The sequence below is a fragment of the Sphaerodactylus townsendi genome, linkage group LG06 (genome assembly GCF_021028975.2).
Source record: "Sphaerodactylus townsendi isolate TG3544 linkage group LG06, MPM_Stown_v2.3, whole genome shotgun sequence".
Taxonomy (NCBI): Eukaryota; Metazoa; Chordata; class Lepidosauria; order Squamata; family Sphaerodactylidae; genus Sphaerodactylus; species Sphaerodactylus townsendi.
The window spans coordinates 41,328,407-41,354,141 of record NC_059430.1 but is presented as its reverse complement, the minus strand read 5'-3'; the positions used below and the strand labels follow the sequence as shown (position 1 = coordinate 41,354,141).

At 43.6% G+C, this 25,735-nt stretch overlaps 1 protein-coding gene across 1 annotated transcript; it reads left to right on the top strand.

The window, feature by feature from the left end:
- The first annotated feature begins 250 nt into the window (after positions 1 to 250).
- On the top strand, positions 251 to 11,845 carry TOB2 (transducer of ERBB2, 2). Its single transcript, XM_048500552.1, has 2 exons — positions 251 to 558; positions 7,458 to 11,845. The coding sequence occupies exon 2, from the start codon at positions 7,543 to 7,545 to the stop codon at positions 8,587 to 8,589; it is 1,047 nt and encodes a 348-aa protein (XP_048356509.1). The 5' UTR covers positions 251 to 558; positions 7,458 to 7,542; the 3' UTR covers positions 8,590 to 11,845.
- Positions 11,846 to 25,735: the final 13,890 nt, after the last annotated feature.

Below are 25,735 nucleotides of genomic sequence, written 5' to 3'. Positions count from 1 at the left end.
ACTAGAACACCAGCTCGAAGAGAGGGAATTAATTGAAACGCACGTAAAACGCAGCAGCAGAAAACGCGCATTCCTTTCCGATGGCTCTTCTAGACCTCTCTAATAACGCGAAGCTCTCGGCACAAAGCGGGTTAATCTGAAGCTGGCGTTTGGAGAAGTAGTTCCGGCCCGCCCGCCCTCTCCTTCTCTATCCCCTTTCCTTGTCCTTTGCAGGACGCGTCACCCTGGGTGTGGAAGAGAGTATCCTTGCGCAGGGTTGCTAAGGGTGAAACTTTTCATTTACTTTGCTCACTTTGGGCCAGGGCGAGGGTGGCGTCCAGTTCCCCGCGGAGGGAGGGAAAGGAGGAAGAAGGGGGCGCCCGAGTCAACATCCCCCCCACCCCACTTCTGATTGGGCCTGGAGAAGGGGGAGAAGTTATCTGAACACCATCCATTTGATTGAAAAAAATCGGACGTCCACCACCACATCAGCACTTTGCGAAAAAGAAACCCTCGAGAAACACCCTGGAAAGAACGAGAAGCCCCCCCAACCATCTCACCTGGGGCTGCAAGGAAGAAGTAAGTGGTGGCTCGTCGCTCGAATGCGGGGGGTGGGGGGGGCAAAAGGGGGGAGCCACGCCACTCAGATTCCGGTTTTTAGGATATTCTGGTTTTGGTCGAAGGGCTGTTTCCTCTCCCCGCCCCGGATCATTCTAGGTTCAGGCTGCCCCTCTTTTTGCAGAACGATTTGATCGCTATATCTGAATGCGATTTTCTGCTCTCCCTCGGAGCGCCGATTCTGGTGGAGAGGAGAAAGAGAGAGCATTTGGCGGTGCTGGCTGCGGCTTGACCTTCCCTTTGCATGTCCCATCCCCAGTCGTAATATTGTTCGTTCTTAGTGACACCCACCCCCTTTTTTAGGAGTAAAGAAAGGCTCCTTTGCGTGTCTGGGGTCTGAAACGATGGGGGGGGGGGGGGGATGTTCCAGTTCACCATTTTGTTTTTTCTGGAGCCGCGAGTGGATTTCTTGAAAGATCCAGATGATCACCTGCAGAACGAAGTCGTCGAATAAAATATTCTCTCCCTCCGTAGGGTGGTTTTTTAAAGCAAGGGAACCACCGGCAGCCGACCGGTGGTCCTGTAAAGCGCTGCCTGTACAAAAAACCCAGCCAATTTTGTATGTGGGGGGGGGCGGGGGGGGGGTCACGGAGGAAAATCTTCGGGGATGGGGAGGAGGAAGGGCTCCTGTTCTGTGCAGTTTAGTTGAAGCCGGATCAATACGGAACGTGAGCACGGCTTTGTCAGAAGAGATGGTTCCGTTGGGTTTTATGCTGGAACTTTCCTTCCCTTCTTCGGCAGGGGGACGAGGGCCTCGTCGGGGTTTCGTATGTCACAAACACTGGCCTCACCCCCCAAATTGTGAGGCGAGGAGAAATGATCTCCCCTCCCTTTCCCCCCCGAGCCGGACGCGCGGCGAAATCCCTTGAATGACTTCAATGGGGGGGAAGTGGGAGGCAGATCCTGGGGCAGGTGGACCGGAGTTTTGCGGCTTGGGGGTCGCCCGATCCTCCACCAGCCTTGTGTGGAGGGAGCGAGGCCCAGCAAGGCGCCCCCGAGAGCTCACTAGGCCCAGACGGGGCTGGACCGGCCTTTTGCCCAAAGGGTGAGAGGGCCGAGGTAGTGGTGGTTAACTTCACCACCTGGCTTCTTGGGGAGGCTTGGCAGGGTTGGTGGCCCAGCGGGACCCCCTGTCCGTGTGTGTCTGGCCTGGCAGGTGGCGGAGATAAAGGTCAAGGCCGAGTCACCTTCACTGGGTCGCAGTGACTGCGTGGTCCGCTTCTGCCTCCTTTCCAGGGCCCCTTCCCCAAAAAGGTGGGCGCACTTCTTTTCCACTTGGAATGGGAGTTTTCCAGGTAGGGAACAGGGAATAGACCGGCTGAGCTTGTCTTCTGCCTTTCCTCCTCCTCCCTAGCTGTCAGGTGAAGCCTTCTGCATGCCCAAGTGGGCAGCCTGCTTGTCCAGGGGTGGCTGTCAGTGAACTCACTGGAAAAAGCTTCCTCTCAAGCAGATTTGTTCCAAGAAGGGCCTGTCTATGGGTAATCTTTCCCACTCTTCCTACCCGTGGGCCTAGCAGTCAGGGAGACGGGTGCGTACTGGCGAATGTCTGAGATGGATGCGGTTTTGCAAACCCCCTGCAGAAACAGCCTCCGCCGATTCTTTCCCCAGCCCTGGATGCAAAAGCAGAGGAGGAGGGCGAGAAATGGCCTTACATATAAATGAACAATGCAAAATGGCATGGGGGGGGGTTGCCCCTGAGTTGAGCAATAGAGCACGGAGAGCGCATGCGCGTTGGAAAATTCTGTCCTCCACTGAGCACTCGTTGTCTGGGCCAGCTTTGGCGCAAGAAATGTGGAGAAGGGTAGTTAAAAGGCAAAGTAGGTCAGTTGCCCGAGCGCTGCTTGTTGGTGTAAGGAAAGCTGGGCTGGCTATATACTACAATTCCCAGGTTACCCTGGTCAAAGAAGAACGGATGGGAGGCTGAGAAAATGTGTGCCTAGATTTCCTCGCAGAGTCAATCGAACAGCTTGATTTGGCCAACCTTGGTGGATTCTGTCGGCCTGCAGAGTCAATTGAAGGGGAGGGGTGGAGCACCACAAAAAGCTTTGAGGGGAGCAGATCCTCTCCAACGAGGTACAGCCAATTCTCCTGCGTCAGGAGGGGGGGCAGCCTAGGAAATATGCCCACGTACGCAAATGCTTTTGGCAGAAGAGTGTGGATTGTGCAATGGTGGTTCTAATATGGGTCTCCCTGGGCCTTGCCCTTCCCCTCCACATAGGCTACCTCCGCCTCTCTCTACTCCACTATTCAGGTTGTCCTCTGAAATGGAGGGTTGGTTTGTGCCTAGCACAAGGCTGTTTTCTCATTTGGGTGGAGCTTCCCAAGGAAATGTAGAAGACAGCTCTTGCAATTCAGACTTCTTCAAAGTAATTGAAGTCATTATCTCACTTCACAGTGGTAGCATCAGGTGTTTTTTTCCAGACGGTCTTTGTGAGCATTTTTAAACAGTATGGAAGCCTCGCTACCAAGGTCATGATTTAGTCATACTTCTTTCCATGTTATAGAGGGACTTACTTGGTATGAATGGATTGCTGTACATACTTGGTGTGCCTGAAAAAATAGCTTAACACTGCTATATTTCTGAGACACAATAGACTTAATGGGGATTGTTATGTGCCAAATCATAGGCTAATGCCTGGAGCTTGTTATTTCATTTTGAATGTGGTGGTTGTAATTGTCACATGCAAAATACATTACTACTTACTTCTGATATCTTTGGGGTCATAGGTTGTCCTGAGGTACTTTAATGTATACTTTTGAACGCCATTCTGTGAGGAGTACAAGGGATTCAGTTCTGTTTTATGGTTTGCCACCTGCGGATGTCCCCTGTGAGTAGGTTGCCATATTAGCAATCTAGGGATTAAGGGACCCTGATGCGTGTAGAGCTTATTTTGCTGACAAGCAAACAGTGGCTCTTGATTCTGTATAAATCCCCTTTCTTATATGAAGTTTGTATGAAAGATACTTGTGCCAAGTTAGATGGGATCATTTGATGTTTAATTCTTTTTGTGCCTTTTGTTGATACTCTCAGATTTAAAATAGAGTTAACAAACTCTGAAAAATCTTTTTTGAAGTTCAAATGCTTTTTTTAGTGAGTTGATCTAATAGTTTTTCCCTCCCTGTTACTGATGATTGGCTGTTGGTAGCTGTAACTATTGAATATCATAGTATAGCTTTAGTTGGAAATGCATGTCTAAATCAGAGAACTGTATTTTTGGTCCTAAAGCTGGAATTCCAACACTTTTCCTTGGAAGTCAGTCCCGCTTATTGGGACTTACTTCTGAGTAAATCTGAATAATATTGGTTGAGATTCAAGTTTGCCACTATCCTGACAAAAGGGAACTGATAGATGCAGTCATTGTGTTTATTTAATGGAAAATATATTTGTCTACTACTGTTTGTCTCCCTGTAAAGAGGTATTGGATTTATGCTGCCTGAATTACGGCATCTGGTTCCTAATTAATTACAGCTACATAGGAACCTGGTGGCTAGAAATGAAAGATTTTTATTCCGGTCATCTGTTGTCCTCCCGGACTTGAAAAATTTGTTGTTGTTTAATATCACAGCTGCCAGTTCTTTAGCTGGTTGTTGGCCATTCATTACAATTCGATCCTCACCCAGAGGCCTAGGACGTTGTAATGTATCAGCATATCCCAGCAGGACTGTCTTCTGAATCTGACAGATGTTGCTTTTGTCGATTTGAAGATGTTTCAAGTGCTGCTTTAGTGTTTTTGGAATGGCACCCAGGGTGCTGATTACCACTGGATGACCTCCACTGGTTTGTGCCATAGTGGCTGAATCTCGATTTTCAAACTGTGGTATTTAGTGACCTTCTCATGTTCTTTTTCAGTGTCCCTGCTGTCACCAGGTATTGCTATGTTAATGATGGTCATTTTCTTGTCCTCGATCGCTGTGATGTCCAGTTTATTATTTGCCAACACTGTCCATTTGGATTTGAAAGTCCCACAAGAACTTGACCTTCTTGTTTTCCAGAATTTTCTCTGGACAGTGTTTCTACCAGTTTTTAGCTATCCTAGTGTAATTCTTGCATAAATCCCAGTGGATCATCTTGGCCACTGAGTTGCGCTTCTGTTTGTACTCCGGCTGGGTGATCTTTTTGCAGCAGCTGAGTACATGATCTACAGTTTTGTTGGCTTCCTTGCACAAATAATAATAATGATAATAATAATTGTTATTTTGTTTGATATCACAACTGCCAGTTCTTTAGCTGGTTGTTGGCCTTTCATTACAATTCGAGGTTCACCCAGAGGCCTAGGAAGTTGCAATGTATTGGCGTAGTATTCGTGTGAATCTCAGCAAGGCTGCCTTCGGAATCTGACCAATGTTGATTTTGTCAGTTTGAAGATGTTTCAAACGCTTCATGTTATTATTATGTAATTTATATTCTTTCTGTTGAAAAATAAATATTGAAGGTGACTTATACATTCTCAGAAATAAGTTAGGTTGTGTGCCTGGGGAAGTGAAAGCTCAACTTTTCATAGTTCTCAGTTCCAGTTTTGTGTGTTCCAGGATGGTGGCTCTTTAGCCTAAAATCCACTGGAAGGTGGATCTATATCCTGCCTATACATTAGTCAAAAAACTATCTGTTGGTCATTGACCTTTTCTGAAATTTGCATTACTCAGATTTCTCCTGTGACGATTTCCATTTTTATTTTAACAGGCGAAATCTAATAACTGTAATAAAATTTCTTGGTCTGGTAACTCCTGAAATACAAGCTCTGAAATCTGGAGTTGTGCTGTCAGAAACCACTCAATGATGATATAGAGAGAAGGGTGAATTTAGAGGAAGTAATCTAAATAATACTGTGTTCAACATAGCAATTGTTGACCACACAAATGGCATAGAACTTATAGATGAGTCCCCAAATCATCTTTTACAGATAAAGACATAAACTTCAATGCAGATTTCTGTGAGGTGGGGGTTGTTTGGCAATTTTCAGTTCTGCTGAAAAGTAATATTTATTTATTTATTTATTTATTTGCTTCTGCACAATTTAGCCTAATTCCCAAAACTAGTGTGCCAGTACACCCTTGAATGCCGTAGTAGTTGGATAAATTGGCATAAATATTGAGTGCTGGTGTTCTGAAACTAACCTGCTTGCTTTTTTTTTTGCTTCTTTATGCTGTAATTAATTAATGTTGATGTAGTCCCCAGTTCCTGAGGGAAACTCAGCTTTCCTTTTAGCTCCAAGTACCCACATCAGAAGATGTTGATGGAACTAAACTGAAAACGTATGCTTAGCCCAGCTTAGCTGGCATCTCTGAGTATCTTTTGTTTGTGGTTGAGAAGGTTCTAAGGAAGCATAGGGCAGGTCTGCATCTGACTAAGCTGCCGCTTAAATGCTGGGTGTGCTGCATCTCTGCTGAATAGATAATGCAGCACATGAGCTTTTCACTTTTAATAGATGGTGTTCTTTTTCATGGGGGACATTTAACTGAGTTGTTTGCTAAACAAAGAGCCCCTGGTGGTAATGATGGGGGAGTGTGTGTCCTGGCTTGTTAACCCATCTCAGAGCTTGACTTGGATGCTTTAATAGTCCTTTATTTAACATAAATAGCATTCAAGGGTGTACTGGCACACTAGTTTTGGGAATTAGGCGAAATTGTGCAGAAGGAAATAATACATGTTCCTTCTTGGGAACCTTATGGGGGTTCCTGGGCCTTTCAAGAACAGACTTTTTGTTGGTAATGGATTTCATTAGGCTTCAGAAAGTTAAGAGAGTGGTTTTCTGTTCATTACCTGGATAATTGTTGTTGTTTTTGACACAATCATGACAACAGATGGCTGCTCGCCATACTTTTGTTACGTACTTACTACTTGAGTGTCCAAGCTGGTCCAAGCTCTTAAAACACTTAATAGATCTCACACAATTTGTTTTTGACACTGAGAGTTCTATTATGTCCTGGTGGCTAAAATGGGGCTAGGGCTGCTTAAGACTATAGGCCACCACCTGAAAGGTGGCTGCTGGTTGCATCTGGGCAGGCCCTTCAGCACAGTCATTATGGAAACATGCCATGACCTGAAGGACTGTGACACACCTAGATGCACTGGGCATTATTTTTGCCACTTGCATGGAGAGACATAATTTCAGTGATTTGTACTTAATGCACTTTAATATGAAAGCTAAAAGTGGAAGTTTATCTGGTATTATGGAGAAAATCAAGATTGTGACTCAAGAGCCTCAAGAAATTATTGTGATACAAAATGTGAAAATACTTGATTACAAAGCAAAAACAAACATGTTTTAATGTTCACATGGCAGGCTGCATTTGCTGTTTCATCTTTATGTTAGTTTTAGATTGTTATGATTCAGTGCTGTTTGGCTATTTTAAACGGCTGATTACCTTTTATTGTTAATTTGTTGTGCACTGCCTCATACAGTTCTCTAGAGAGGCTGCTAAGAAATAGTGGACATGTTAACTATATTAATTTTGTCCTTGGAAAATAGGAAAGGAGGATGCTCTTGATTTTGAGCAGCAAGGTTTTTTGCCCCTCCTCCCTTTGTTTTTAACCCTGTGCCAGGCCTGACCTTGAGTTCTCATAGTTAATGTCTGGCATATTTTGAAGTGTGAGCAGAACCTTCTCATTTGGTGAGTCTTGAAACAAACATACTAAACAAAGAGCCCTGGTGGTAATGATTGTGTGTGTGTGTTGGGGGGGGGGGTGTCCTGGGTTGTTAACCCATCTCATAGCTTGACTTGGGTGTTCTAATAGTCCTTTATTTAACATGAATAACATTGTCTAATCTTCAGACACTAATGTCTGAACCATGTGCTGAAACAAAACATGCATATTTACTCCTTTTTTCCTTCTCTTCCCCCTCCCCCTCTCTTTTCAGGGTTGTTTGGAGCCAAAATCTGTCTATGTTTGTGTCCTTTGTCTCTTTTAATATACTGCCCTAACTTGCTTGCTGTGAAGGGAGTATGCATCTGGAGATCAAAGTTGCTCTGAACTTCATCATCTCCTACCTGTACAACAAGCTTCCACGGAGGCGGGCCGACCTGTTTGGTGAAGAGCTAGAGCGGCTACTGAAGAAGAAATATGAAGGCCATTGGTACCCAGAGAAGCCTCTGAAGGGTTCAGGCTATCGCTGTGTTCACATTGGGGAGACAGTGGACCCTGTAGTGGAACTGGCTGCCAAGCGGAGTGGTCTGGCTGTTGAGGACGTACGGGCCAATGTCCCTGAAGAATTGAGTGTCTGGATCGACCCGTTTGAGGTCTCCTACCAAATTGGAGAGAAGGGATCAGTCAAGGTCTTGTATCTGGATGACAGTGAGGGCTGCAGTGCAGCTGAGTTGGACAAGGAGATCAAGAGCAGCTTCAACCCTGATGCCCAGGTGTTTGTCCCCATTGGAAGCCAGGACAACTCCTTGTCCAATTCTCCATCCCCATCTTTTGGCCAGTCTCCTAGCCCCACTTTCATCCCTCGCTCTGCCCAGCCCATCACCTTCACCACTGCCACTTTTGCTGCCACAAAGTTTGGTTCAACTAAGATGAAGAAAGGCGGAGGAGCTGGAGCCAGCACAAATAACGCAGGGGCCCCTCAGCAGCAGCAACAGCAGCAGCAGCAACAGCAGCAGCGTTTGGCCCGGTCACCCACCAATGGCCTGCTGAAGCACAAAGGCCTCTCCCTGTCTATGCATTCTCTGAACTTCATTGGGGGCAGTCCAGCTCCTCAGTCTCAGCTCTCCCCCAATGCCAAGGAGTTTGTTTACAATGGTGGTTCGCCAGGAGCTGGCAGCCTCTTCTTTGATGGCGTAGCTGCCGAGAACCAGGGAGGCGGCATCCCACCTGCATCCCAGTTCAGTGCCAGTGGTGGCGGCGGCAGCTTTGATATGGCTCAGGTTTTTGGTGGCAGCACCAACAGCCTTTTTCTGGAGAAGACGCCCTTCGTGGAAGGACTCAGCTACAATCTGAATGCCATGCAGTATCCCAGCCAGTCGTTCCAGCCAGTGGTTTTGGCCAACTGACCGCCATGAGAGTATTCTGGCGAAAATAACTTCCAAAAAAAGAGAAAAATAATTAGAAATATTTGAAATCTTATAAATATAGCTTCTTGGAAAGAGACAAACCCTGATTCGTTGCGTCATGCCGGGGAACGCTGCTGAAGCACTGAATTTTTTTAAAAAAAAACTTGTTTCCTGTGCTCTTTCCTACCCATTCTCTTAAACTTAATGAGGGAATCCATCCTTCTCAGCCCAGCAGTGGTGTCAGCCAGCATCACTTTGTCTCCCATGCTGCTCCTTGGAACTGGTTCTCAAATGTGCTTACTGTAAGAATGGTCTTGTTCAGGGCACTGTCATGTCTTTTGAGTCCAGATGTGTTGATTCCCCTTCCTCTTTAGATGTGGATTTAGTTTGCTTTTGGATCTGTGAATTCTCAAGTACTTCTTAGAGGACAATTTGGGACATGCATTCGTTTCTCGTAGCCCTCATTTGTATTCCTATCACAAGAGAGTAACAGTCTTTTTCCCACCTGTGCTTAGTGTTGGCAAGGCCTTGTAGTGAAGTCACTTTCTCCTTATAGGTCCCTCAAGCCCCAGCAAAGTGCTAAAGGGACAGCATTGTTGGGGACAATTTAATGTAGTGTTTCCTGTTTCAAAATCATCCTTTTTAAGCATCCAGGGTAACTGAACCACAGTTGTGGTTATAAATGAGGGCTCTAGAATCTGAAAAGAAAAATACAAGAAAAATTGATCCCTGTTTGCTGTAGAAGCGAGCACAGTCCTTATGGTCTTTGTACCTGAGCAGCAGCCACTGATGTTCCTCTGGACCAACCACCTGGGTTTCTAGGGCTCTGAGCTCTTCTGTTGACAGCTGAGCATTTAGCCACTGGTTCTCATAGGAAAGATTTTTGCCCCCTTTCCTGCTGTGGAAAGTATTATTTGAGCATTATTTCTTGGTAAGGAAGAGGGAAATATTACAGACTGCTTTCTGGATGGGCGGCATGAAGGGTTGCACTTTGAATTTCATGTCTTCTAAGACTTCGACCAAAAACCTTATGATTTTTTTCACATGAAAGGAAGCAGGCATTCCTGTATGGGAGAGCTGCCCACATATCAGGTCGAGCATGCACTTGCTCCATCTCAAGACTCTGCCCTGGAGATGGAGTGGGCTTGCTGTAGAATTTCCAAGTGACTTCAGGTGAGGTGAGGAGAGAGGGTTGGTTCCCTGTGATATGAATGTAGAGTGTCTGTTTGTCCTGTCCTTCTCCTTACTGTTGCTGGTGAGCTAGGAATCCTAATGCTATTCCCTGCATCTCCCCTTTCTTGCTGGAGAGGGCAGCCTGGAAAACAGGGAAAGTTGTGGCCTTTAAGAGTGAGTTTTTTTGTGGACGATGACAAAATCTGCTTTTGGCAGTAAACATTTGGCCATCTAAGCCTTTGTGAGATTATTAGTTCGCCCTCCAATTGAGAAATCTTTCAGTGAGTCACCGTGAAAGTAGCGAACGTGGGTAGAGGGGAGGGAGTTGGTATGTATACTTCAGGCTTCAAAATTTGTCTCCCACTCCACCCATTTTGGGGGAGGGGTCTTCCACAGCATGCTTTGAGTGCACAAAGTCTTGTTTTAGCAATTTCTCTGGCAAAGTCATTTTGATTACATAAGCTACAATTTGTTCTTCTAGAGGATCTTCATTTATTCGGGCAGAGACTGACTTCCGAATCTCTCCAAAAGCTAAATTGAAGATGCCCTACAGGACTGTATAAGCCTTAAGCATCTCTCTTCCTGTGAAGGATGCTCTAGCCTTGAAGCACTAAAGACGGTGGGCATATGATTCATGGAGAAGGTCTGCTGCTAAAGCCCTGTTGATGTGAATAGAAATGGTAAAGACTGGGGCTTGTGCAGCAGATGTTCTCAAGGTGCCTCCAACCTGATTCCCTTTGTTTCCCTGGACCCCTTTTTACTTCTCACCCATCCTCTGCTGGGCTGAGGAAAAGGACACTAAGAATGGTCATCTGTTTTTCTGTTACCCACTGAGTGGTTGAAGAGGGAATACACTGTCAGCCAGTAGTGTGATGGGGAAGTTTCCAGGAGCTTAAGGTCCAAACCCTGAACAAGACGCTTGAGACCTGTTCAGCAAAAAGCAATTGTTGTCTGCCTTTCCCCTTAACATTACCACTGCCGCCCACTTCTCCCTCTGGAATGTACTGTAGACTGCCAAGCTATTACACTGGACTTGAACTCCATCTCCCTTACTAGGAGAGCTGCTGGCTTCCTATCCCCCCTGGTATAATCTCCTTTGGTAACTTCTGCAGCAAAGAGCTGCAACGAGCCACTGCCTGGGTGGGATCCTGTGCTCTTCTAAGGCTTTAACGCATTGAAGGGGGAGGGGGAACCTCACTAGCACCCGCAACGTGTGATGTTTGACCTTGCTTTATCCTGCTAACTGCTTGTGGAAAAGAAGTCTGCATACACAAGGAGGGAAAGGGGAGGGACCAACATCCATCTCCTAACGGAAATCCCGATGTGCTTCAGAAGTATTTCCAGTGCTGGCGGCAATGAAGGTCACGGCCTCTTTTTTGGTCTTCTTGTCTCAAGAGTTAGATGTTCAGCTTCGATTTTATTTTTAAAACCTGCACTAATTTACCTGGTTTCTTAGGAAGAAAAAAAAAGAGATTTTTTTTAACTTTTATTTTTATGGGTTTGTGTTAATTTTTTTTGTTGTCCGTTTATATTGAATAATTTGCTACATTTGTAAAATGTAAGAGGTATATATAATATATGTATATTTCTAACGTAAAAAAATTGAAAATTTTTCTTTTCAAGATTTTTTCTTAGAGGAGAGTAAAAATATTTTTTCAGGAAAATTTTAAAAAAGAAGCAGTGAAAGCTCCTTTCTCCCCTCGCCTCCCTCCTTCCTGACCCTTTTTGAAGAGTGAATCAACAACATGTGATCTTAGAGAATGGATGAGCGCAAAGAAGACAGAATTATGTGTGTTTTTTAATGCAGAGGTCCATGCTGTTTCTCTTGTTTGTTTTTCTTTTCTTTTTTTTAACAGTCAGGGGGCCATTGAGTAGGGATCCAGAGGGGGTGTTTTCTTTTTTCTTTTCTCTAGCGAAGGAGGAATACAATCAGAGTTTTGTATTCAGAAAGTTGTGCAATATTTTGGAACAGGACATTGGCGTGTCTAGAGATTTAGTTAAAAACAACAAAGGTTGATCAAATCTGTACAGTTTCTATTGTTCCAGATTTTTTAAGTTTGTATTAAAAGCATGATATATAATAGCCTCTTGTCCCCGTGATTTGTAAGAGGGCATCATATCTATTTCCTGTCTTCTGCTGGCTGTGGCTTATGTACCTGGAAGGTGCTCTAGCGTGCACTGGGAGAAAGGGCTTTCTAGAGGCACAGCCCATGGAGAGCACAGGATGTAGTTGTGGAAATGGCATGACCGTACTTTGTGTACAAGCCAGACAATACTGCTGGGGATTGCAACATCAAATTGGCTGCCATGACAGCTGCACTTCTAACAGCCTGATTATATACCTGTTCACACGGAAACAGGTCCCACTGAATTCATAGAACTGTCTCCCCACAGGATTATAGCCTTAGTCAGTTAACTATATTTCCACAAAGCATAGAATATACAAACATTTAGTAGATTGGCAGTACAGTTCTGTGCAGAGTTACTCTAACTGGTTGAAAGAAATAGACTTTGATTGGAGTAGCTGCATAGGATTACACTGTGTAATGCAATGTTTTGGGAGAATAAGTCCCATTTAATTCAGTGAGACTTCCTCCCAAAGACCGAAATCAGGGCCTTGCTTCATTAGAATCTACTTCCTACTTGGTCTGAAAACCATATAGGCGCCATTGATTTTTGTGTGTGTTCAGTCTTCCAGTTCCCTAAAGCAGCATGAGGTTCACACCACCCTACACTATTTACTTGTGGAATGTTTTTGTGGTTCATCTGTAATACATGTTTCAGGTACATCTACCATTAGCTGAGCAAGTTTGTTCAGTTAAACATTGAGTGCCTAGTCATATTTTTTGGTACAAGAACTTGTATAAACTTTTGCTGGCGAGGGCCATCTGAAGAGGCATTCCCTCTAAATGTGAAAGAGAATGGCAAAGGCCTGGAAGATAATGTCAGCTGAGTAATGTGTGCATTTCATTTATAATCTGCCTTTCTCCCCAAAATGGCTAACCTTGTGGATGTGTCATTTGAAGAGTAGTCTTTTTCTTTAATCCTATTTTCTTTTTGCAAGTTTGATCATGAGTGCAGGAACAAACTGCAGCTACAGGAATACCAGATAAACAGTAATTAGCACAAAATCATGTAAGTTCATGGTACAGACAAAATCCAAATAAAAGAAGCATCAGAATACTTGATGCAAAAGTAAGTACAACATTGTGACACGGGGTTGGGTGTGTGACTTCCAAAAATTAGGTATGGTAAAAATCATGCTTTCAAGTATACCTAAAAAAGGTAAAAAATTGTTTTACAAGGGCTGGAAACTTTGCAGCCCATTTATACACTAAATGTGAAATAAGAGCAACATGCGTATGCAGCCATGACCTCAGTGAAAAGGGTTTCAGTTCATGAGAATTTGTTATAACAGGTAGTAGCCATGCTGTTCTTTAGCATGCGTTCAGCGCAGTCACAGAACTAAAAAGCTAGTTTTCAATGTCCTTTCCTTTGGAAAGATGTCTTAAAACGTGGCAGGGTGGTAATGGTCAATGATAGTCCAAGCAGTCCCAAGTTAATTCAGCTAGATAAAAGTGCTATGACAATATTGCAGCCCTTGTTTGTATGACTAAGAAAAATGTTCTTTTCCATACTGGAAGGGCTGGACTCTGGAAGCGTAAAAGGCTCAAGAGTGTTAACTGCTATATAGTGCAGGGGCAGGCACACATCGACACGTGTGCCAAGGGATGGCAGACAAGCCTCTGTTGCTATGCCCCAGAAGGGCTGTAGTCAGCTGGGAAAGGCTCAGCCAGGAGGCAAAATGACAGGCTCAATGCCAGCAGTATCCAGAGGAAGGACTGCCTTTCTTCAGAGCAGCAACAATTTGAAATTAAAATTTGAAGCCAATGATGCCCTTGTGCCGCACGAGGAACCCTAGTTCACAAAACATCTTTTTCAGATCAGACATTTTCACCCATTGAATCACATTCCCAAGTGTGTGCATCACAAACAAAACAATGGTATTTCATACTGACCTTTATAATGGTAACCTTATTTAAGATCCTTACCGGTGTGTAAGGAGGGACCACGTAGATTTATGTGGGTGTGGCCAACTACAACCCTAATTTTTTTCCTTCCCTCTTCCCCAACACACAGTCATTGCCTCTTGTTCTTGGGCCACAATGATTGTCTAGCCTTGATACTGTACAAGCTAGACTGCTATCTCACAGTCTACTAGGCATTGCATTCTCTTGACTAGAAATCTCCCTTTCTCACCCTCCTCTTGCTCAGGGTGGTGCAAGAATGTTCCAGAAGTACCTATTCTTGCAACATATTTCTGTGTTCCATTGGCCCATACAACTTGGGTGGATTTAGGGAACCACGGCCATCCTGACTGTAGAGGTCCCTGCTCCCATGCTGCAACGCAATCTTTTGGCTCATGTGCATGGACAAAACTTATTCAATCTAGAATTTTAAATGGTGATAAGTTTGCTAGTTAATAGTGTATAAAATAAAGAATCAAACTAGAAAAACAATGGTGCAGCGGAACTATTTAGTGAACAATAAGAAAACCAACTACTCTAAAGCTAAGGCAAAAAATGCAAAAAATAAATATTTCATGTGGAAACAGAAAAAGCAAAAGAATGTCAAAGCATATCAACTAGTATAACACAAACACATAGCAAACCATGGCAAAGTGTACGAGCAAAATGCAGAAACGTCTCTTAAATGAGAGGACAATCTGGATCCTAATGAGTGTCCCAAAAATCGGGTATTTGAAGGTGACCAGTGAGTCACATGCGGTAGAAAAAGATCCTCTTCGTATCAGTCACAAAATCATAAGAATATGGGGAATTCTGGATAAGCCACCCATTTCATCCTAGAAATGACAGGCTTGTTCACTTGCACAGAGACTACTGCGTGTCGAATCTTGGGAGACGATAAATCGGCTTAGTAAACGTTACAGCCTTTCTATGTTCCCATTCATATCATTTGACTGTGCATTAAGAATACTATTTATGCTATGCATTAAGAACACAATCTAGCAATTTATATTTTCTATTCTTAATGCATAGTTGGATATGAATTTTGATATGAATGGGAACACAGAAAGGCTATAATATTTAGCCTTGGTGTGGTAATTTTTATTGTTCCCTAGAATACAGAATCAATACATTCTGTTGTCCCTTTTATTACTAGTGATATTCTGTTCCTGTTAGAAGTCCTGCACTTAGGCAAAAGATTTACACAGCTGTTTATAATTCAGAGAAAAATCAACATCCTATTCCTGTTTTTGAAATAGGTAGGGAAGGCCACAAATTTGTAGTAATCAGCATCAAACTCTGCAGGGCATGGAAACTGGCCCCTTAAGGTCAACATTGTGCCGAAAATAATGTAAAAACAAGGCTGATCAAAGTATACAGTGCTCTCAGAACCCAGCAAGACAAGTTCTAACATGTCTTCAGAAACTATCTATCTTTATCCAAGAGATTTTGTGTGGGTGAGGGTGTGGTGGGGGGCATAATCTTGAGACATTTATCCCGGAAGACTTGGCTACTAAAGGGAATTGGAGCCTGAGTCATTGGATCCCACCTCAACAGCCTCAATAGTAGATGCAAGTAGTTTTTGGTGCAGCCTTTTCCTCTTTCAGGGCAGTGTAATTTCTGGCATGAGTCAGCTGTGAAGGGAGGAGAATCCCTGCGCACTCTTGTGAAAAGGAGACTGATGTTGCCGTGCTTGGAATGTTGTGGAGACGGCCAGCAGGCTGAGAGACAGTGCATTGAAAGCTATGACTGTGCTGAAACCTTTCAATTATTGAGATAACTGGATTCAAAGGGCAGGAGTAGAAAGCTGTAGACAGCCCACATACAACTCAAGGTGAACAGTCTTAACTTAAGAAGAAAGAGTTTAAATGAGCTGGCACAAGCCTAGACTTTGTTAAATAATCTAATGTAGCAATTCTATATTTCTGACAAGCAGTCTGATTGGTTTTGTTTTTGTGCTTGGAACCTGGGCAGCTAATTCAGCAGGGCTGGACGTAGTTATCAGTGAGTCCTGGAAGTTTCTTAAAATTTGAGCAGTTCCCAAAGGCTCAGGGTACTTTATGTAATTTAATAACTAAAAAATTACTAGGTCTCTCCATTAGTTTTCAATGAGCTGCCTTTAACTCACAGTTTCAATTAAATAATTTGAATAATACCAGTAATTTCAATAGAAGGGCTTTTTAGAGAAGATTATTGAAAGAAAAGCAGAGGTGGTCCAGAGTCCAAAATGACAGCAGCATTTTCCCAGTCAGCAGAAGGCAGCTCAAGTGAAAAGAATTAATTTCATAAATTAATTACATTTCTATGTTGCTATTTCACCAAGGAGATTCCGGCAGTGTATGTACCCCTCCTTGTTTTTAGCCTCACAACCACATTGTGAGATAAATTGGGATGTGAGTAACTGACCCAAGGTCACCAGATAGGGTTCATGATGGAGTGATTTGATTCTGAGTCTCCCTGGACCTACTGAAAGAGGTTTTGATGGGTTTCTAGAATTGTAGACACCTACCGAGAATGCCTTCTTAGCTTGACCTATTTCAGACATACAATTTGTGAAATAATAGTGAAGGAAAGACAAGGCATCTAAACTTGTGTGGAGAGCCTTCACCTTACTGCTGGACGGCAGTAGCCAGGCCTTATGTATCTGTGGTTGTGGCTTTTAAGTAAGAGTTAATGATGGCCTCTATCTGGTTAGAAATGTTCCTTCTCCAGTTTTTTTTTACTAGCCTTTGTGGAGGTGGAGGAGGGAGCTGAACAAAACACAGGGAAGAAGTAAGGATGCCAGCCTCCAGGTGACTTGGGGATCCCTCAGAATTACACTTCATCTCCAGATGACAGAGATGAATTCCCCTGGAGAAAATGGATGCTTTGAAGGGTGAACTGTGTGGTATTCTACCCCAATGAGGTTGCTGTCCTTTCCTGGCTCCATCCCCAAATCTCCAGGACTTTCCCAACCTGAATCTGGTAACCTTACCCTGTCATCCCTATCCAGTGGCCAGGGGATGGGGGAAACCTGGCAACTCAAGGAAGAAGATGGTTTCCTAAGTACATCAGGCCCAAACACTTCAGCCAATATGCTAGAGCATTGAGGTGATATTCCTGCCTGTCCCGTGTGACCAGTCCTACTTGGTGGTTGGCTTTGGCTTGCTTCTGAATGCTGTCACCTTCCACAGGTGGGATGTAGGATGACTGGCACAACTAAGATCCTCCAGGGGCAGAAGATAAGAGATGCATTAATCTCTCTCTTTTCCTAGTCCCACTACTGCTCATGGAAATAGTGCTGGGACTCTCTGCTAGGTTTGTGTGCATACACATATAGAGATGGCATTTTCATATACTAAATATTTTGCAACACACATATACCGGTAATGAAATACTCTTCCCCTATTCTTCTTTTGCTGCCTTTCTGGATATTCCTCCACTCCTCCTTCCACTCGTTTTTCAGATTCATGCTGTTAACCATTGTTTCCTCATCTGCAAGTTCATTTGTTCCTATTTCTGCTCACAAACACATGAAGCAGTGAAATAGTGGCCAAGAATAATCGGGTATAAAATCTTGCACAATGCCCGAGTTTGCTGCTGTACCTCAGCCTTCTTGGCTGACTTCCAGCTTAAACAGCAAACGGAACACATTCACCCTGACCCCTTCGTCAGCACACTGTGAGAGGGTCACACCCCTCAGGCCTCCCCTTCTCCCTGCCCCTGCTGTGATGACTGTGGCACATTCACCTCACAAAACCTTTTGTGCTTTGAAGACCAATGCCCTCCGTTAAGATAAAGGAGAAAACTAATTTGCTCTTCTAATGAATGGCTAGGATTATTTAATATTTCATTTCTTACCAGTAGAAACAAAATGGGGGTTGTTTATCAGACAGAAATAGCTGTTTCTACAGGAAAGGGACACATTTGAATGTGCGTTAGGGTAGGGTTGTTTTTTTAATGCTGATTTCCATTTTCAAAGGTGCCAAATCACCTGCAGGGCTCACTGACTCTGAAAAGATGGGGAGAGTTCAGCATTTTTTAAAATCAGGCCAAAGTGTTCCTTTGCTGGGAGGGTCCAATGGATTTCAGCTTTACATTCCAAGAAAACTGAAAGCAACACAAGGAATGTGTAACAGTATCATTACTGTAAGAAGTTAAAGTATCCTGTCCTAAACAAGTACTGAACAATGTATAGTCGAAGGCTTTCATGGACGGATTCAACTGGTTGTGGTGGGTTTTCTGGGCTATGTGGCCGTGGTCTGGTGGATCTTGTTCCTAACGTTTCGCCTGCATCTGTGGCTGGCATCTTCAGAGGTATATCACAGAGGGAAGTCTGTTACACATCTTTAATATTACAGAAATGTACAACACTCCTCAAAAATTACCAGCCAAATTGCTAAACTTTTCACAGCATTGTAAGCCCCACTGCACAAGTGTAACCTGGGGGAAGCTCAGCTAGCATTTTTATTAAATCTATCTTTAGCCCACGCAATAGCACTGTCTAAGTTAGCAACACTGGATTCAGGCAAATGCTGTGGATAGTATTGCATTTAGCACAGTACCCTCAGGACCAGTGACTGAAAATATATTTGTGTTATTGGGAGCATCTGCAAACTGGTATGTAGTATAGGAGGGAAGTTGAGCAAGAATAGGCTTGGGATTGGTTTGCTTCTGGAGGGGGGGTAGTTTTGGATTGGGGAAGGTAATGATGATGAGAGTGGAAAGCAAGTGCATTTTCTCCAAACAGTGACCCTACTCCCTTCGTACTTCTTTCCTGCTGCTATTTCATAGGGAAGAGCCATAGTTCAGTATTAGAGCATTTGCTGGGCATGCAAGAGATCCCAGGTTTAATCCCTGGCATCTCCATTTAAAAGGCTCATGTAACATGTGATGTGAAAGATCTCTGCCTAAGACCCTGGAGAGCTTCTGCCAGTCAGAGGAGAAATACTGACCTTGGTAGACCAGTGGTCTGAGTTAGCATAAGGCAGCTTCCATGTGTTCATGTACAGAAGACATTTTTTCCCAGTGACCTGCCAAGGACAGAAAGCCTTCCCTCCAAAGTACAAATGCTGTGAAAAGTTTAGCAATAACAAGCTAGTCAGGGTTCAGCAACTTGAGTTTCACAAACAGTGGCACAAGGACTACATCCTGAAGAAAGAGACATTCACTAACAAATAAGGGCAATTTACACAAACTCAGATTCCACTCACGGCTGAATTGCATGTTATAAAGAACAGGACATCATTCCCCAAAGGGTCAGCCCCATGCTGAGTTGCCTCATTACATTCAATTTATCCATGATGTGATGTTGTTACAGGGTATGTTTCTTGCCCCCAGTCATGAAGTGCAGAGCCAGGGGAAACTCGTACAATGACAGTTGGATGAAAGAAGCTGAACTGTATGTTAGGAGAGGGGGAATTCCACAGCTTTGGGTGTCAGCCCTGAATTCTGTCACATGCCATTCAACTTTGATCATGCACTGCAGAGGGGGCAGCTGCCAATCATGGGTCTCAGATAAGATACCCATATGATTTATCCACTTGCACACGTTTGTTGCATTCATACAGTATATTTCTGGATGTCCCCCCAAGTTGGTGTTACAAATCTCTGCAGAGATGATGACCTTCCAGTAATGAATGTGAGCAAGGACAGCAAATGCTCCTTTCCTGTCAAATGCTGTTATTCTCTCTTAGTGGAAATGGAGAATACCAAACATCTCTGTGCTTTATATATAGAAAGAGTAGACAATGACTACAGCAGAGAAGAGATGCCTTTGTCCTGCTGCCCAAAAGAATGGAAGAACCATGCTTCTCAATTGTTATACACATTCCAGTAGCCAAAAGAATAGACAATGTAGCTGAAAGCAGAAACAAAAGCCATCTAATACCTTTTATTAAACAACACAAAACACCATGCCACAAAGCAGCATGCAAGCTTTTGAATTCTCCACAACTCTTCGTTAGGCTGTATATAACGGGGAGGGGGAGGAAAATCTCTCAGGCCACAGATTTAAAGCCTCTTTGTTATATACCACAGGATGCTTGTAAGATGCTTAACTGTCCTCGGTAGCTGTCATCAGATGCTAGGTTTGCCAACCTGAGGTTGGGAAATTCCTAGAGATTTGTAAAGGGGGGATGGTTGAGAGATCTCAGTGGAGTATAATGCCAAAGAGTCCACCTTCCAAAGCAGACTTTTTCAGGGGAACCAACCACTGTAGTCTGGGGATCAGTTATAATTCTGGGGGATCTCCAGGACAGGTTCCAGGTTCTGGGAGATCTCCAGGACAGGGTTGGTAACCCAATATTGCAGTCTGGTATGCCAGGAAGAAGCTTAAAAACAGAAATATCTCATTGCGCAAACAAAACCAGCAGCTGGTCACCATAGCTGAGTAACCCATTCCTAACACTGACTATACCAGTAAACTAATCCTTTCAGCCAGGTGGACCAATTGCTTTGCCAACATGACTTCACAAAAATGCCATTATTATTAGCTTTGCACAGTTGTCAGTACCTATGTTTAAACCTTAGAAAGGCAGAGGTGTTTCTTGGGTACTCAGTCAACTGAGTTTGGCTTTTGCGCAAATCCCATAACTGTCAATTTGGGGCAGAAAGTATTCCTGATGGATTTTGCCCCATTTTTAAGTTGAACTGACAGTGATTTGTTGGAGCTATGAGGCTAACATGCCAAAGGCCTGTAGGTCTCACCCAAAGGATGTTTTTCCAAAGCCCTGGGATGGAAAAATGCCTCTGTGCCTATGCAGACTACATACTACATGACTGCAAGCTCCATCACATTTGAGATCAGAGACAAAGGCTTTCAGATCAAGTAATGTCATTTCCAGACCGTACCAAGCCCAGGTCCTGTTCACAGAAATTAAGCATGGAAAACCTGAGAAAGGTAAAAATAAAACCAACAGTTCAACCACACCTGATGATAGGGAAGCTCCAGGCTTCAGAAGTACACAACTTGTTTTAAAAACAAAAGGGAAACAGACTCATTAGTCAGCATTGCTATTATTAAAGTATTGTGGATTTTAGCCTGGTTTTAAAATATCAACTCAGAAGGTTCTTTAATATAGTCTCTCTCAACAAAATTGCAATAGAAAGCTCTAAATTAAAAGAAAGTGCTAAATACTAAGAGATAAAACTACAAAGGGTAGGAGAAATTTAAAACTTATCTTTAAAAGGTGGAGGAGCTCAACGAAGAGCGACCGCTCGGCCACCTGAGAAAGGTGATAGTATCTACCATGTACAGGAATAATAAATAGCCCAGAAAAGGGCATGAGAATATGAAAACCATCAAGGGGAAAAGGGTCATATGATGATGGGCAATCAAGGGCTGAATACATGCAAGCATAGCCCATGGAAATGATTCTCCACTCTCTCTCTCTCTCTCTCTCTCTCTTCCCCTTCACGTAAGCCACAGTGTTACTAGTGGGGCAGTTGCCTACACTGTAAAAAAGAGAAACAACCCTGCAAGTACAAGCAAACAAAAAATCCTCTCTGTCTGTGCTTCTCCCATTCCTTCTGGAACAAGCCTATAAATAGAGTCTTCTATTCTGGCCTTCTTGACGTCAGACTCCCAGCTCCTTAACTCTCTGCTGGCCTCCAGGAGCCATGAGGCATACAGAGAGAGAGAGAGAGGGAGAGAGAGAGAGAGAGACCCGTCTGCTGCGCAGTTAAGAATTTCATTTGTCCTCTGCTCACCAGAGTTATGCCTTCTAGTCACATGGCTTAAAGCTCTGGATACATCTGCTCAGTGGTTTTGATTTGACTTTAGCCATTTTACCCAAAAATTGATTAGTTTTTTTCCTTTCATTTGGCACACTGTGACAGCACTGATGGAAACAATAAGACAGAAGAAGGTAGAAACCCTAAGAGCCAGCATAGTATAGTGGTTAAGAGCAGTGGACTGTAATCTGGGGAACTCAGTTTGATTCCCTGCTCCTCCTGAGTGGCAAACTCTTATCTAGTGAACAGGAGTATTTCCTCGCTCTTCCACATTAAGTCTGCTGGGTGACCGTGGGCTAGTCACAGTTCTCTCAGACCTCTCTCAGTTCCACCTACCTCAGAAGGTGTCTGTGGTGGGGAAAGGAAGGGAAGGAGTTTGTAAACTGCTTTGAAACTCCTTAAGGTTGAGAGAAGGGGGGTATAAATCCAAACTCTTCTAGTTTGAGTGTGGGACTAGGATGTGAGAAGCCAAAGTTCAAGTCACCACTCTGCCATGGAACCCGAGGCCAGTCACACACTCTTGCTCTAACCTACTTCACAGAGTGAAATAGAATAAAACAGAGGAGAACAGTGGAAGTCATTCTGGGTCTTCACTCGGGAGAAAGTAAAATAATAAATAAATAGTGCTGCTTCTGTATCCATCCCCTCAAAAGTTCTTTCAATGTGATTGTGAATTGTGTGCTGACACTTTCTCAACAGAAGTGTGTCAAGTAACAGAAATAGAACCACGCTTCCAAAATACTGGGCATCTGCCCTTGAATTTTTCAACCCAAAAAACTTTTGCGGCACACAATAAATACTTGTGTCCTGCTTGAAGTGGCAGCAAGCAACAATGCCCAGTTGTTGCAGATTTTAACTTTAAATTGCTATTTAGGATGTTTTCATCAGTACGCTTGAGAGCATGCTGTGTAAATCTGCAAACATGCTAACTCACAGCTTGTAGCCTTGAAGGATAGCTGATGAAGGCATGATGTGGTATAAAGCATAAATCCATGAACAAACTGAAACAGAGTTTGTGTTTATATATATATCCGTTTGGTTACATATATATATTGGTTACATCTTGGTATCTATCTGCTGTCTCGTGCTCAAGGGGATGGTGGTGCTGGTATCATGTCTGCTCAAACAAAGAAACAGAGTTAAGTTTGTAATGTTGTGGGGTTTCTGGGCTGTATGGCCGTGTTCCAGTAGCACTTTCTCCTGACGTTTCACCTGCATCTGTGGCTGGCATCTTCAGAGGATCTAATGGTAATAAAGCAAGTAGAATATATATACCTGTAGGATGTCCAGGGTGGGAGAAAGAACCATTTCTCCCACCCTGGACATTCTACAGGTATATATATTCTACTTGCTTTATTACCATCAGATCCTCTGAAGATGCCAGCCACAGATGCAGGTGAAACGTCAGGAGAAAGTGCTACTGGAACATGGCCATACAGCCCAGAAACCCCACAACACTCCAGTGATTCCGGCTGTGAAAGCCTTTGACAATACAGAGTTAACTTTATAACTTCAGATGTATGTGCTCATTAACATATAAGCAATGGCTATCTGACTGACCAATAGCTAATCAATAGATCAGGTCATAAACATAAACAGTGACTTCAGCAACTTGTTTACATACAAACAGTTAACCCTTTTATAACTGAGTTGTGACAAAAACTTGCAAAATCCCAGCAGTTTGCAACAATTGTTATTTGGCATGCTCAGAGATGTATTACATCATGCCTTTAGATATCATGGATCAGAAGCTTTAATAAAGTCATATGTTAGCCTATATAATAGCATCTAGAATTGGCCATGCTGGTAGGGGCTGATGGGAATTGTAGTTCCTGAACATCTGGAGAGCTGCAGGTTCCCTACCCCTGATCTAGAATAACTGGTCCCACCCTATAACCTCTGAATCTCTCAGATTTGGAATTCTGTGAAATCTCCTATCCCCATTTTCAACAAAGCTCTGAGTAAGATGCTTTCAAAGTTAACCTTTTTTCAACTAAGGCAGACTGGGAATTACATGTATGTTTATATAGGATTTATTTCAGTGGAGTGTGCCAGTGTCCTGTGTATCCATTTAATGTTTTGTTTAATCGGATCTAGAATTATCAGATTGTTTGAAATAAAAGTGTCTATTAATACTTGGACTGTTTATTGGCTGGGAAACTCAGGATTTCACTTAGAACTTGGAACTCACAAATAAACAAACCTTAGAGAATATGGGTTATACCCTTAAATTGTTTTAAGGGAGCATTCAGTTATCAAGCACTAGCAGTGATGTGATTTAGTGGTTAATGCTTTGCTTTGATTCAGTTAAAGAAGTTTTACTCTCCATGTGAATGTTTAAAATTCTGCCCCCCTCAGAGGCAACTGCAACACTATAACCCGCTCCTAAGTGCGGTACAGCAAGGTGTCAAACTAGGCTTTGGTGGGAAATAGTTGCTCAGAGTAGTGATTAAATCAGCACTTGAGGTGACATAATAGGCTCTAACTAGGGCTTTGAAGCCTGGGCACACCTTTTGGCCAGGGGGAAATGTCAGCTGTGAACCCTTTTCCTTCCCAGGCTTTTGAAAACAAAGCAGAAACCACAAATTTATTTGAAGGGCTTCCATTTTGCCAGATCTCAGAATCTAAGCAAGGCTGGTCCTGGCTGGTCCTTGGATGGGAGACCACAAAAGAATACCAAAATTGCTATGCAGAGGAAGGCAATGGCAAACCACACCTGTTAGTCTCTTGACTTGAAAACCCTACTGGGTTGTCATAAATCAGCTGTGACTTGATGACACTTTACACAAACACCTCAAAGTGAGTCATCTGGACACCCTAAATGAGGCACGTGCTTTTTATATGTGTGGGGGAATCCTCCTGGAATGCTAAACAGTGACAGCTCACCAGATGTGTGCTAGATTCTTGTTCATTTATACTAGATCACATGAAAAACTGATGATACACACCTAAAGTATGGGCTTGTGGGGATGTGTTGTGCATACTTGCAAGAACTCATTCCTGGCTTCTGTCATCTGCTTTGTAATTCTGCCATTACCTGGTTATCCCTGCCCAGAGGCAGCTCAGCATACTTGGAAAACTGGATAGACTCGTCCAACTGGGGGAACTGAAGATCACAGCACCGCACCAGCAAGCAAAGACACATGTCTAGAAGTACGGCCTGTGCTAACCACAGCTCTACTTTTTCCTTGTCCTTCCTTTGTCCCTTATTGTTTTGCAAGTAGATGGCATGCCCAGAGCACCTTGCAGCCATCTGCCTGTGGCAGGTTACATAGTCTGTCTCATGTACTTCATTTTGCATAGCAGTGATTGACAGAAGTCTTACAGCTAATTCACTGGATCATGTGAAGGTTGATATTTGTCAAGTACAGCTCCTGTGCCTTTACGACTAGCATAACAGCCAGAGAGAGAGAGAGAGAGAGAGAGAGAGAGTACTATTAGACTCCGACTTCTGCTCATGTCAGCTGAAAGCTAGCCAGAGGGTCTACTGCTGACCTTCCTGACCATTCAAAGGAGGTGTCTTGAGGCCAAGTTACATGGAACTCTCAAATTGTATTTTTAAAATAAATCAGAATAATGATTACCACATTTAGTAGCGAATGGCAATATTTTGGCAAATGACTGCAGCATGCTCCTTACCTCCAGCTAAATGGGAAAATCATCTCTTCCAGCCCTGGTTCAGGAGCAGGTTGGAGAGGAACAAACCACTCTGGGGAAGGGTCCCGCCCCCCGCCTGTCCTCCCTGCGCCACCAAAAGGAGGGAGGGAGACCGTGCCTGGAAAAGTTGCTGGGCCAGCCAGACATCGGTCTTGCTGTGGTGAGGCCAGTGTCAACCTTTCAGGGGTAGGGCGGTCTATTAAATTGAATAAACAAACAAAAAACAAACAAATAAATAAATAAATAAATGACAACAACAACAACAACAACCTTGCACAGGACAGCGCGAGTCCAAGCTGGGCACCTCCTTTTCTGCAGCTCTGGGGTGGCCCCAGTGGGGGGTAGTGCCCAGACTGGACTGCCTATGGCAAATTCCATCACAGTTTCCTTTGTTATGTAGTGACCAGGGACTAAATATATAGGATAGAACTGTTCACAAATTTGACACTGTTTTTTTCTCCATGTTATGTATTCACTAAACCATGGATATTAAAATAATTTCCTTACATTTAATAGGAAAAATGGAGATGCTTTTCTAAACACTGAACCTTCTCATTGCTGAGAAAAGGTTCAGA